Consider the following 15007-nt stretch of genomic DNA (forward strand, 5'->3'; position numbering starts at 1 on the left):
TGTGTTTATTGCTTTATATCATAGAAAGTTTGAATCATCCCTGGCAGCTAGTGCTGTTTAATCAGTGTGTTTTGTAAAAATATACCTATGCCAGCATATAAGTAAGGCCTTAATTTGAAGCAACAATTGGTCAGAGCTGATGTGGGGTCTAACATCAAGTTAAAACAAAAGTATATCACTGGTAAAAATGAGGGGTGCTATCCTTGCCTTAGTTGTTCGTGTTGCAACAATATGATCAAAGGGCCTGATTTTTTTCATCCAATCACAGGAAAGAAATTTAAAATTAATGGTTACCATACATGTCTTACATCATATGTGATCTACTTAAATGCCCTTGTGGGCGGAGTTATGTAGGAGAGACTAGGGTTATCAAGTACAGGATAATTGAGCATAAAAGCTGTATTAGAACAAAAAATATAAAAGCCCCTGTAGCTCATCATTTTATTGAGAAAGGCCATTCAATAGGGCAGTTGCGGTTTCAAATTTTAGAGAAAGTAGCGATGCCACGTAGGTTAGGGGATAGAGAACTTCTATTAAAATAGCATGAATGTTTTTGGATTTGGAAATTAGGCACAATGGAACCAAATGGGTTAAACAGAGATCTAGATATGTCTGTATTTTTAAAGAATGTTCTTTCTAAATATATCTGTATATGAGATGTCTTTTGTAAAGATTCTATTTTTAAGTTTTGTATAAGAAACTTTTTTATGATTAAATATTTAGGGTAGGTTTAGGTAATACTATGTGAGTTTGGAATATATTTTATTTAATAGTATGTAATGGGTTGATGGGAAGTTGCCCTTGCAGCGCCACCTAGTGGTGATAAGGTATAAATAGAATCATTTCAGTATGGTATTTAGCATGAATAAGGTAGAAATACCGAAACGTTGCTGATTGTGTTGTTCTAAATAAACACTACTTTTGCTGCTACTCAGAGTGGAGATTTTGTTGATGTCTCAGAGACTGGAGTGGGTCTCTGGAGTGGCTGGCAATAGGGTCGCTGTGTGCTGGATTAACTCTTTGATTTTGCATGACAACTATTACAAATGACATTCGGAGATATAATTTCCACAATCTTACAACAAATGCACTTAGCTTTGGTAGAACCGATGTCAGGCAGCAAAGTTCCAACAGATACTTCTGAGACAGGATCAGATTGAGACATCTTACAAAATGTAAAAGAAAAAACAACATATAAAGCAAAATTATCAATTTCCTTATATGACAGTTTCAGGAATGGGAAAAAATGCAAATAGCATAGCCCTCTGACATAGAAAAAGGCAAGAGGCAAATAGCAATGGGGTAATAAATTAATGAAAAATTTGGCACCAAGTATGACGCACAACGTAACTGAAATTTTTTTTGGCACCAACAACATCCGGAAATGACACACTTGCGTTACTAACGACACAACCCTGTGTAAAGACTCGGCGTCAACTACGACGCCGGAAATGACAAACTTGCGTCAACGGACGTACTTTCGCGCCAAAAAATTATTGCGCCAAGAATGACGCAATAAAATCTAGCATTTGACGCACCTGTGGGCCTAGTACTGCCCGCAATTTGCAAGAAAAATGTAGTCAATCAGAAAAAAAGACTAAACCCCAGGTAAGAAAAAAATATTTCTTAATATGTTTATTTTCCCCAAATATGAAACTGACAGTCTGCACAAGGAAATACATGAACCTGACTCATGGCAAATATAAGTACAATTCATATATTTAGAAATTATATAAATGCATAAAGTGCCAAACCATAGCTGGGGTGTCTTAAGTAATAAAAAACATACTTACCGAAAGATACACATATAGCAGATAGCCAAACCAGTACTGAAACAGTTATCAGCAGAGGTAATGGTATATGAGAGTATAATGTTAGTGTTGCAACAATATGATCAAAGGGCCTGATTTTTTTCATCCAATCACAGGAAAGAAATTTAAAATTAATGGTTACCATACATGTCTTACATCATATGTGATCTACTTAATTAAATGCCCTTGTGGGCGGAGTTATGTAGGAGAGACGACTAGGGTTATCAAGGACAGGATAATTGAGCATAAAAGCTGTATTAGAACAAAAAATATAAAAGCCCTTGTAGCTCATCATTTTATTGAGAAAGGCCATTCAATAGGGCAGTTGCGGTTTCAAATTATAGAGAAAGTAGCGATGCCACATAGGTTAGGGGATAGAGAACTTCTATTAAAACAGTGTGAATGTTTTTGGATTTGGAAATTAGGCACAATGGAACCAAATGGGTTAAACAGAGATCTAGATATGTCTGTATTTTTATAGAATGTTCTTTCTAAATATATCTGTATATGAGATGTCTTTTGTAAAGATTCTATTTTGAAGTTTTGTATAAGAAACTTTTTTATGATTAAATATTTAGGGTAGGTTTAGGTAATACTATGTGAGTTTGGAATATATTGTATTTAATAGTATGTAATGGGTTAATGGGAAGTTGCCCTTGCAGCGCCACCTAGTGGTGATAAGGTATAAATAGAATCATTTCAGTATGGTATTTAGCATGAATAAGGTAGAAATACCGAAACGTTGCTGATTGTGTTGTGTTGTTCTAAATAAACACTACTTTTGCTGCTACTCAGAGTGGAGATTTTGTTGATGTCTCAGAGACTGGAGTGGGTCTCTGGAGTGGCTGGCAATAGGGTCGCTGTGTGCTGGATTAACTCTTTGATTTTGCATGACAACTATTACAAATGACATTCAGAGATATAATTTCCACAATCTTACAACAAATGCACTTAGCTTTGGTAGAACCGATGTCAGGCAGCAAAGTTCCAACAGATACTTCTGAGACAGGATCAGATTGAGACATCTTACAAAATGTAAAATATAAAGCAAAATTATCAATTTACTTATATGACAGTTTCAGGAATGGGAAAAAAATGCAAATAGCATAGCCCTCTGACATAGAAAAAGGCAAGAGGGAAATAGCAATGGGGTAATAAATTTATGAAAAATTTGGCACCAAGTATGACGCACAACGTAACTGAAATTTTTTTGGCGCCAACAACATCCAGAAATGACACACTTGCGTTGCTAACGACACAACCCTGTGTAAAGACTCGGCGTCAACTACGACGCCGGAAATGACGAACTTGCGTCAACGGACATACTTTCGCGCCAAAAAATTATTGCGCCAAGAATGACGCAATAAAATCTAGCATTTGGCGCACCTGTGGGCCTAGTACTGCCCGCAATTTGCAAGAAAAATGTAGTCAATCAGAAAAAAATACTAAACCCCAGATAAGAAAAAAATATTTCTTAATATGTTTATTTTCCCCAAATATGAAACGGACAGTCTGCCAAAGGAAATACATGAACCTGACTCATGGCAAATATAAGTACAATTCATATATTTAGAAATTATATAAATGCATAAAGTGCCAAACCATAGCTGGGGTGTCTTAAGTAATAAAAAACATACTTACCGAAAGACACCCATCCACATATAGCAGATAGCCAAACCAGTACTGAAACAGTTATCAGCAGATGTAATAGTATATGAGAGTATATTGTCGATCTGAAAAGGGAGGTAGGAGATGAATCTCTACAACCGATAACAGAGAACCTATGAAATAGACCCACGTTAGGGAAATCATTGCATTCAATAGGTGATACTCCCTTCACATCCCTCTGACATTCGCTGTACTCTGAGAGGAATCGGGCTTCAAAATGCTGAGAAGCGCATGTCAACGTAGAAATCTTAGCACAAACTTGCTTCACCACCTCCATAGGAGGCAAAGTTTGTAAAACTGAATTGTGGGTGTGGTGAGGGGTGTATGTATAGGCATTTTGAGGTTTGGGAAACTTTGTCCCTCCTGGTAGGATTGTATATCCCATACGTCACTAGCTCATGGACTCTTGCCAATTACATGAAAGAAATTAAATATATCTTATCTAGACAACCCCAGAGACTTCCTTCAGTGGCACTTAGTGTGAGAAATAATACACTCCGGTCCACAAGGAGTGAGAGCCCCAAACTAGGCATTCTTTGCCCAAATGTTGTTAATGCACTGCTGCAGAGGACATTGAATAAATGTATAAGCCTCAGCTACATCAGCTCTTGACTGGCACAGGCTTAGAAAATAACTAACCCGGCTTGTACAACACATCAGCTGAACTGCTTTGGTAGCAGAGATTAACTCATTCATTTTCTTAGACATGAGCATAGAAAAAGCTTTTCCCCTATCATGGCCGGGCGTGCAGAGGTACTACAGTACACGTCTTACCTCTAGTCCTCTCTAGGTGAGTTTGGGGCCGATACCGATAATGTTAGAAATTAGAGATATTGGCCCAAAATATCGGCAGCAACGATTATCAGTCGACCGCTACTTTATACCCATGTTTCCAGTAGGAAAAGGTTAAATATGTTACTTAGCAAGTGTAACCATAATATTCCACCCATAATCCCCTGTAGAAAAATAATTATAACCATATGCCTATCAGAAACATGTTACATGTGTTCCTTGGCATGTGTAACTATGATATTCCACCCATAATCCCTATTTAGTAAAATAATTATATCCATATTCCTAACAGAAACAGGTCAAATGTGTTCCTCTGCATGTGTAAACACCCATAATCCCCATGTAAAAAATAATTATAACCATATTCCTATCAGAAACAGGTCAAATGTGTTCCTTGGTATGTGTAACCATGATATTCAACTCATAATCCCCATTTAGAAAAATAAATACTGTATACCCATATTCTTATCAGAAATAAAACAAATATTTTCCTTGGCAAATACCCATAATTGCCATGTTTAAAACATCTATTCCCAGGTTCCTATCAAAACAGGTCAAAGGTGGTGCTTTGCACATAAATGCACTATATTAAATCAGCAATCTAGTCCTACAAAAGTATTGTCTCATTTTTCTATTATATAATTTACTGATTCCATTATACAACTGAGTGCACAGCTTACACGGAGCTGCATAAGGTACTCGGCTGCCACGCTATTTAATATAGTAGGGCAGTTCAGAGGTAAGCCTTTGGTGCTCCATATTTGGATATCGTTGAGCATATTAGTCTGCACTTGTAAACGGTCCACACTACAGGATCTTGTTACTTGTCTGTACTACGGCTCTTGTTTTGTTTGTATATATGTATCTTTTATATGTCCCTACTTGAGTTCTAAGTGGGATTCCTGTCAGTTTTAACCACACAATAATAAAACACTGGGCTTTTACTCTGTCATATTGTGTAGTGCTGTTAATTTGGTAAATACCTATATCAGTATACATAAACCCCTCCATCCACTGGTAACTACCCGCTGGGACTTGCTGGAAGCATTTGAATTACTGAAGACCCGTGGACAAGCAGGAAGGGTGCAAGGAGACAGAGTATATCTACACAAGTGCCTTTAAAATACCTCATATCTTGAGGGTACACCAGGTGAGCGTGGATTTTTCCCACTATCATTTATACATTGATTCTGAACGTATTACACAAAGTGTGCCCCTGTGCGCCTGTCTTTTTCCATACATTTCATATATATATATATATATATATATATATATATATATATATATATATATATATATATATATATATATATATAAGCAAGCATATAGTTAAACATTTGCAACTACTGTTTGCAATTTAGTATCAAGCACTGCAGAAAAGAATAACATATTTTGAGTTACAGCAGTCATTACCATGAATGTGTGAAAAAAGTATACCAACATCATTGATAGTGTTTACCCCTTTGAGTGCTAAAGACGGCTCTGAGCCGTCACAGAGTTTCCCACTCTGGTGCTAATGACGGCTCAGAGCCGTCACTAGCACTCTCCCACCTTGAGGGAGATCTGGGGGCTCTCACCCGCTCCTGCCCCGGCGTTAGTGCCTATAGAGTGACAGGCATCGCTGGGGCTTCCCGTTTTGTGTGGTGACGTCACCGCACAACTTTATTTATACTTAACAATGTTAAGTATAGGAGCAGGGGGCATGTTGCTTAGAAGCCTGTATCGCAGCTACAGACCCCCAAGACCCACCATTGGAAAGGTAATCGCATAACCTTTCCAACAGTGTACGTCTTGGGGGTCTGGGAAAAAAAAATTAAAAAAAAATTGTTCAAAAAATTAAAAAAACATTAAAATATCTTAGCACCCAGGTGGGAAAGTGCTTAGCACTCAAAAGGTTACCATTGCAGCCAATCATCCCAATATGCTGTTTGTTTAGTATGTCCCCTTTATGTATATACTCCAAAATAGCTAAACTATTTAGCATTATAAACATGAATGAATTATGTGCCTGTAACGTGTATTAAAAAAATGTTACAAACTGTAGTAAAAGTTGCCACATTTAATCATATTGTAGTAGATACATTAATTATGATGTAGCGAATAAAGATAGGGTGATGTTTCCGCGCAAGTGGCCATTGGCTGGATAGGTTTTCTACTTGAGCACTTGTACCCCTACAATCTTGATAAATGTTCCCCTCATTTTGGGTTAGGACATCACCAATGGTTTAAAAAAAAAATCTCTCCACACACTGTATGAACAATTGCCCCATATAATGGAAGTTGTATGACAAGGAAGTTGGTTTCTTATTCAAGCTGTTTCTTATTCGTGAAATTCTGTTTCTTATTCATGGAAGTTGGTTTCTTATTCAAATTTTTGTCAGACTGCTTTAAATTGACTTTAAAATAAAAATATAGGTTTTATTTAAATAATATGATTCATATAATGTAGTTACACAGAGGTGGAATCCCTTTACACCACAATTGGATATACAAACTGGAAAAAAAGGCATATACGTTGGAAACCAATACCAATATTACTATTTTGCTATTTTGAATAAGTAACAGATATTTTCAAAGGGTTAATAACCATTGGGCCACTGATTTCACTATGAATATATACAGGGTACATCCCCCTCCATGACATGCAATTGTTTTTAGCCTGGCCCAATAGCGTTTTGGGCACAGAAATTGATGCCATCACTGACATAGGTGCTCTAATGCTCATTTTTGAATAAGTAACCGACTGGCCCAATTGTGTTTTGGGCACAGACATTGATGCTAACACTGGCATTGGTGCTGTAATTACCATTTTTAAATAAGTAACTGATATTTTCTAAGGGTTAATAACCATTGGGCCACTGATTTCACTATGATTATATACAGGGTAGATCCCCCTCCATGACATGCAATTGTTTTTAGCCTGGCCCAATGGTGTTTTGGGCACAGAAATTGATGCCAATACTGGCATTGGTGCTGTAATTACCATTTTTTTAATAAGTAACAGATATTTTGAAAGGGTTAATAACCATTGGGCCACTGATTTCACTATGAACATATACCGGGTAGATCCCCCTCCATGACATGCAATTGTTTTTAGCCTGGCCCAATGGTGTTTTAGGCACAAAAAATTATGCCAACACTGGCATTGGTGCTGTAATTACCATTTTTGAATAAGTAAAAGATATTTTCAAAGGGTTAATAACCATTGGGCCACTGATTTCACTATGAATATATACAGGGTAGATCCCTCTCCATGACATGGAATTGTTTTTAGCCTGGCCCAATGGTGTTTTGGGCACATACATTGATGCCAACCCTGGATTAGGTGCTGTACTTCTCATTTTTGAATAAGTAACTGATATTTTCAAAGGGTTAATGACCATTGGGCCACTGATTTCACTATGAATATATACAGGGTAGATCCCCCTGCATGACATGCAATTGTTTTTAGCCTGTCCCATTGGCGTTTTGGCCACAGAAATTGATGCCAACCCTGGCATAGGTGCTTTAATGCTAATTTTTTAATAAGTAACTGATATTTTCAAAGGGTTAAGAACCATTGGGCCACTGATTTCACAATGAATATATACAGGGTAGATGCCCCTCCATGACATGCAATTGTTTTTAGCCTTGTCCAATGTTGTTTTGGGCACAGAAATTGATGCCAACCCTGGCATAGGTGCTTTAATTCTCATTTTTGAATAAGTAACTGATATTGTAAGGGTTAATAACCATTGGGCCACTGATTTCACTATGAATATACACACGGTAAATCCCCTTCATGAGATAAAACATTTTTTTAGCCCGGCCCAATGGAGTTTTGGGCACAGAAATTTATGTCAACACTAACATATGTGCTGTAATTACCATTGTTAAACGAGTAACTCATAATTTTAAAGGGTTAATGACCATTGGGCCACTGATTTTACTGGTAATATATGTAGGGTAGATCCCCCTCTAAAACATGCAGTTGTTTTTAGCCTGGCCCAATGGAGTTTTGGGTACATAAATTGATGCCAACACTGGCATAGGTGCTGTAATTACCATTTTTTAATTAGTAATTGATATTTTCAAAGGGTTAATAACCATTGGGTCACCAATTTCCCTATGAATATACACAGGGTAGATACCTTTCCATGACATACAGTTGTTTTTAGCCTGGCCCAATGGTGTTTTACTCTAGAGCTCTGAGCTGTATAGTAGCCTTCCTACAGTTTCATAGCAAACTCTATGGTAGTCATTCGGGGAAGTGTTTATTATTTCTCATGGTGATTACCCATATCATAGGAGGACAACTGATGCCTTGTCTGTTTTAGCTGATGATTCCGTTGATCAACATTTTTATGTTAATAACCTTCATCCTAGAAGGACATAAAAGCCCTCATCTGAAATGATGGACCCTCTTTTTTCCAGTAAGGGGTCCTTTTAAGAGAAGTGGCTGCTCAGATATAGGGGCCGATTAACCAAACGGTCAATCGGCCCCAAAGTAGCTGTTTCCGCACAAACCTTTAGGCTTGCCGGAAAAAGCAGTTAAGAAGCAGCGGTCTTAAGACCGCTGCTCCTTAACTGGTACGCCGCCGCCGCCTTTGAGCGTCGTACAGCAATCAACCCAATCTCATACGATCGGGATGATTGACAACCCCTGCTAGCGGCCGATTGGACGCAAATCTGGAGGGGACGGCATCGCACAAGCTGAATGTCCGCATTCAGCTATTTCTGGCCGACATGATACGCTACAGCGTATCATATCCACCAGACTATGTTACATCGGCCCCATGAACTCTGTATGAGCTTTTTCACACAATAGTAGCAATTCTTAAGTAACTCTACACCTAGGCCCTTCACATTGTGTGTGTGACATCTCTCTTTTCATCAATTTCTGTGCCCAAAACACCATCGGGCCAGGCTAAAAACAATTGCATGTCATGGAGGGGGATCTACCCTGTATATATTCATAGTGAAATCAGTGGCCCAATGGTTATTAACCCTTTGAAAATATCTGTTACTTATTCAAAAATGAGAAGTACAACACCTATGCCAGGGTTGGCATCAATTTCTGCGCCCAAAACACCATTGGGCCAGGTTAAAACAATTGCATGTCATGGAGGGGGGTCTACCCTGTATATATTCATAGTGAAATCAGTGGCCCAATGGTCATTAACGCTTCGAAAATATCAGTTACTTATTCAAAAATGAGAAGTACAGCACCTATGCCAGGGTTGGCATCAATTTCTGTGCCCAAAACACCATTGGGCCAGGCTAAAAACAATTGCATGTCATGGAGGTGGGTCTACCCTGTATATATTCATAGTGAAATCAGTGGCCCAATGGTTATTAACCCTTTGAACATATCTGTTACTTATTCAAAAAATGAGAATTAGGGTATCAATTTGTGCCCAAAACACCCTTGGGCCAGGCTAAAAACAATAGCATGTCATGGAGGGGGAATCTACCCTACATATATTAACAGTAAAACCAGTGGCCCAATAGTCATTTACCCTTTAAAAAGTTAATTTACTTATACAAAAAATGGTAATTACAGCACCTATGCCAGGGTTGGCATCAATTTCTGTGCCCAAAACACCATTGGGCCAGGATAAAAACAATTGCATGTCATGGAGGGGGGTCTACCCTGTATATATTATTCATAGTGAAATAAGTGGCCCAATGGTTATTAACCCTTTGAAAATATGTTACTTATTCAAAATAGTAATAAGTGTATTGGTGCCAATGTGTGCCCTTTTTTCCAGTTTGTATATCCAAATGTGGTATAAAGGGATTCCACCTCTGTGTAACTACATTATATGAATCATATTATTATTTAAATAAAACCTAAATTTTTATTTTAAAGTCAATTTAAAGCAGTCTGACAAAAAGATTGAAAAAGAAACCAACTTCCATGAATAAGAAACATAATTTCACGAATAAGAAACAGCTTGAATAAGAAACCAACTTCCTTGTAGAGGAAGTTGTCAACATTTAATCAAAGGAAATACACCAATCTACTACAGTATATTCTTTATCTACAGAGCTTCAGGCAATTTGTTTTAAAATAGATTTTAGTTTGCTAGCTCCCAAAGTTTTAAATGATAATCTACTGTTATATTTTGGAATCAGCCGTAAACACGCATGTCTATATATAACTTGCTGTATTAGCTGTGAGCTATAGACAAAACTGTCCTTATAATTTACTTATGAAATAGAGGCAGTGGTGCAGCAGAGGACCATCGCAAACTAGTCAATGCGAAACATAGACAATGTTTTATAAGTCGAAATATACAGAATTGTGAACATAGCTTAGAACCAGAAAGATAAAAATGGAAGTACTCTCGAGGTCGCATACTGATGACGTACACAAATGAACGTAGAAAGCTTTTATTTGGGTAGTAATAGCAACAGTCAGCCTTAACGTAGTTTAAAAAAAAAATATATATATATATATATATATTTATATATAAACCGATTTTTTTTTTAACATTAGAAATAATGTCGTTTGTATTGCAGCATACAATATTCGTATGGCAAATTTGATTCCCACATCAAAAATGGTTATCCTGTCTCACCACTGTGACGTTTCATGCAAAGAGCGAGTCTCGCACCAGCACCGTGGAACAGTCTTACTATGTTATGCGCGCGACCTCTCTTCTTGTGTCTGGTTGGTGGACGCGGGTACGCGCAGCAGACAGCTCGGGTGGCGGGAGGATTTTGGTGTTTCCTGAGTGCAGTCCTTTGGTGCAGGTTTGTTGGTTGCTCCGGCGGAAGTAAGCTGATACTGAAAGCGGCGCAGGTGTCTGCTGCAGTTAGCAAACGAATCAAGCCTGCGTGAGGAGGCGAGCACCGCCGGGTTCTAGCTGGAGCTGTCATGGTTATCTGCTCCGCACCTCCTCTATGGTCCCTAGACGCCAACGGCTGAAGCTAAAAGGGCGCTCCCCAAGCCGGCGCTATCAGCTAAACACAAAGCCGGCGACACCGTTCTAAGTGCATATATTTCTTCACGAATATTCTGTGCACAACTGCACAGAATGAGCTTTCCACAGGAGGGAGCAGAGACTGAGAGGCGGGGTGACGAGTCTGGAGGGGGTGAAGCAAATAATATCACAGCGGGGGCGGGGCAAGATGTTGAACAACAATTAGAGCGTACGAGCCCCGCCCCCGCGCAACGGGAACCCCTTGCAGAGACTGAAAATGCTGTAAAGGATGACAAGGGCAGTACTGGTTCCAGTGGTCAGCTCTTCTGGTGGCTGAAGGATAGGTGCATTGGAAGAGGGCTCTGTGTGGACCCTGCAAGGGATAATTATAAAACAATGACCAGCCTGTACAGTTCAATTCATCCTGCTGATTCTGTTAATTTAAGCACCAGGACACATGGGGCTGTGTTTAACCTCGAGTACTCCCCAGACGGGTAAGAACAAACAATATGTAATGATTGAATGAATTAGACATACAAAAGTATGATTCATAAGCTATTGGAAAGTTTTGTTTATTTTTCTTCCTCTCGTCTTGGTTTGATGTGGTATCAACAGGAACGAAAGCAAATGCTATTCGGAAATAATTTAGTGGCAAAAACTACATAAAATAGTTAGACACTAAACTCAAAATTAAACTTTTCATGATTTAGATAGACCAAGTATTTTTATTGACTTTCTAATTTACTTCCATTATTTAATTTTGCATAGTCTTTTTATTTGCACATTTTCTGATGCACCAGTTCCTATTGAGCATGTGCACACTGTGATTGGCTAATGGCTGTCACATGATACAAGGGGCAGTAAAATAACGAGGCTGTAGGAACAAACCCTATCCATTATCAGATTGCGCATCCGGTGACCTCACAGAGACACAGACCAATCAGATCAATGAGATCATGCATTAACGGCCGAGGGCAGATACACTCCAGAGAGTTCTGTTCTAGTCAGAGCCTCAAGCGCCGCAACCGCCTCTGGAAACCTAACCATGGGTCCCACCCCCCACAATGTGCTTTTAAAGGTTTTCATACGGAATGTGTGTACAACGGATAATAATCTGACAGACAAATGTCCTTCGGATAACAGTCCGGTCTGTCCGAGAACCTTTAAAAGCATGTCGTGGGGAGTGAGACCCATGGTTAGGTTCGTAGGCTCTGATTAGAACAGAACTCTCTGGAGCGTATCTGCCCTCTGGCGATAATGCACAATCTGATTGGCCCATGTCTTCATGAGGTCACCGGGTGCACAACAAATCGGATAATGCATAGGGTTTGTCCCTACCGCCTAGTGGAAAATAGGTGGGGGGGGGGGAGGGTTGTCAGAAAAAAAATCTATTGCTTATTTGAAATTCAGAGTGATATTGTATTGTCTTTTTATTATGCACTTTTTAATTATGCAATTCTACTATATTGAATGGTCTTATTGGGTACTTGTTCATTACTCTTGTATATTGTTTTTACTGTTCATAATACCATTGCTATTATGATTAGCACAATTAAGTTAACTTTGTCTTTATAGTGTGGTTAAAGGGACATGAAACCCACGTTTTTTTTTTATTTCATGATTTACAAAGAGCATCTTATTTGCTTCATTCTTTTGATATAATTTGCTGAAAATCATCTTGATAGGCTAAGTAGCTGCGGATTAGTAGCTGCATATAGATAGATGCCTTGTGTGACTGGCTCACCTATGTGCATTGCTATTTCTTCAACAAATGATATCTAAAGAATAAAGCAAATTAGATAATATAAGTAAATTGGAATGTTATTTAAAATTGTATTCTCTATCTGAATCATGAAATAATTTTTTTTGGGTTTAGTGTCCCTTTAAGGAGATGATATGCTTTACCTATATACTGTACAGCACTTTATTAAACCCTCCTTTATTAGAAAATTAATTAAAAAAAATATCTATTTTTAAAAATGAAAAAATACTATAGATATACATAAAATATTGTTTTCCAGTATTATAATGCAAACACTTTTTTAAATTTTTTTTTATTAGTTCGGTACTAACAGTGGCATGTGAGCAAACAGAAGTTTTGCTTTTTGACCCAGTTTCTTCAAAGCACATCAAAACACTTTCAGAGGCTCACGAAGACTGTGTAAATAATATCAGGTATGTTAAATCAAATGTTTTTTGTTGTTTTTTTTTACTGCAATGTGTCCTAATTTTCTATGTAGTAAACAATGTGTACTAATATAACTTCATTGTTGACACCACCGTCTTCTAACTGAATAAAAACTGCATCGCTTTGTGATTTCTGGAGTATACAAATCCATTTTCTCACCAGGACCTATTAGGTGCACCACCCAGCTGATTCTACTGACCACCTGGCTAAAATTTTAGCCAATAATAAGCTAGAATGATCTAATATTAACGTTTTCAATGTTTATTACACAAATTATCATTAAATAAATTTAGGTTAAATCATGCAATTATTTTGTTCTTTGGATAGCAGAAAATGTTTATAATATTATAAGTATTACACTGTCCCTTTACAGAACCTTATACATCCTGACCAGACGGGGTTTATGACCTCTAGGAACCCGATCAAGAATTTTCGCAAACTTACCACCTTTTTAGATTATGCGTGGAACAAGGAGCAAGGACATAAAATTAGTAGGGCTCAGGACATGGCTGTTCTTACATTAGATGCTGTTAAAGCATTTGATTCTATTGTTTGGGAACACTTATTCATGTCGCTTCAAAAGTTTGGGGTTAATGAGAACTTTGTTCAGTTTGTTCACAAAATTTATTCGGAACCTATATCATATCTGTTGGTAAATGGAACCTGCTCCCCTAAGATAATGTTGCAGCGTGGCACTAGACAAGGTTGCCCGCTATCACCTTTACTGTTTAACGTAGCCTTGGAACCCCTAGCGATACGATTAAGAGACACCTTAATGGGGATTTCTTTGGGCTCTCAACGTTTAAAAATTCTGTTATATGCGGATGATATTGTAGTATTTTTTGAGAATATTCATCAATCCATACCTATTTTAATTCATCTGCTTGAAGAGTTTAGCTCATTCTCAGGGTACAAGGTCAACCTAGAAAAAAGTGAACTGATGCGTGTCGACACTATTAAATATCTAGGTTTAGACCTGCATAAGAATCCTAAGCATTGGTACTCTGACAATTATTTACTGTTATTTCAAAAAATTAAATTGGATTTACAATTATGGGTTTCCTTTCCGCTGTGTCTAACGGCGAGGGTGAATCTGATTAAAGCTATCATCTTTCCCCATCTCCTTTACCCGCTACAGAATTTACCTTTATTTTTATCTAATAGTGATTTGAGAAAGCTCTATGGGTATTTCTCCAAATTTATCTGGCAGAATAAAAAACCTTGCATGGCTTTTAGCTAGGTTAATGCAGAAAACCTGTTTAGGGGGATTATCACTTCCAGATGTTAAGCTGTATAATATAGCCTCTCTGATAAAAATTTGCGATTGATTGGTTGGCTAAAACTAATATAGTTTCCTCCACTGAGGAGGAGACCTTTTTAATATATCCTTTTGCGTTAACAGCGATATTGCATTGTAAACCTCGACAGTTGCCTTTTAATGTTCTCTCCCTTATAACATTTTAAGAATATAGTCTTAGCTTGGCATAAGTTTTGTACAATTTTAGGGATTGATTTTGTTCAGATTTTCTCCCTATTCAGAGTAACCCGCTATTTTCTCCAGGCATTAATCAAAGAGCTTTTAAATCATGGGCTGAGAAAGGGTTAAGTTTGGTAAAGCAGTTATTGGGAGCCGACTACGA

At 37.8% G+C, this 15007-nt stretch overlaps 1 protein-coding gene across 1 annotated transcript in view; it reads left to right on the plus strand.

The window, feature by feature from the left end:
* The first annotated feature begins 10891 nt into the window (after window positions 1–10891).
* DCAF10 (DDB1 and CUL4 associated factor 10) overlaps window positions 10892–15007 on the plus strand; it is a 37163-nt gene continuing 33047 nt past the window's right edge. The window contains exons 1-3 of the mRNA XM_053700015.1: window positions 10892–11673; window positions 13241–13370; window positions 13741–14019. Of these exons, the coding sequence (XP_053555990.1) occupies window positions 11294–11673; window positions 13241–13370; window positions 13741–14019 (789 nt within the window). The 5' untranslated portion in view covers window positions 10892–11293. The remainder of the gene's footprint in view (window positions 11674–13240; window positions 13371–13740; window positions 14020–15007) is intronic.

Source organism: Bombina bombina, chromosome 2, assembly GCF_027579735.1.
Source record: "Bombina bombina isolate aBomBom1 chromosome 2, aBomBom1.pri, whole genome shotgun sequence".
Lineage (NCBI taxonomy): Eukaryota > Metazoa > Chordata > Amphibia > Anura > Bombinatoridae > Bombina > Bombina bombina.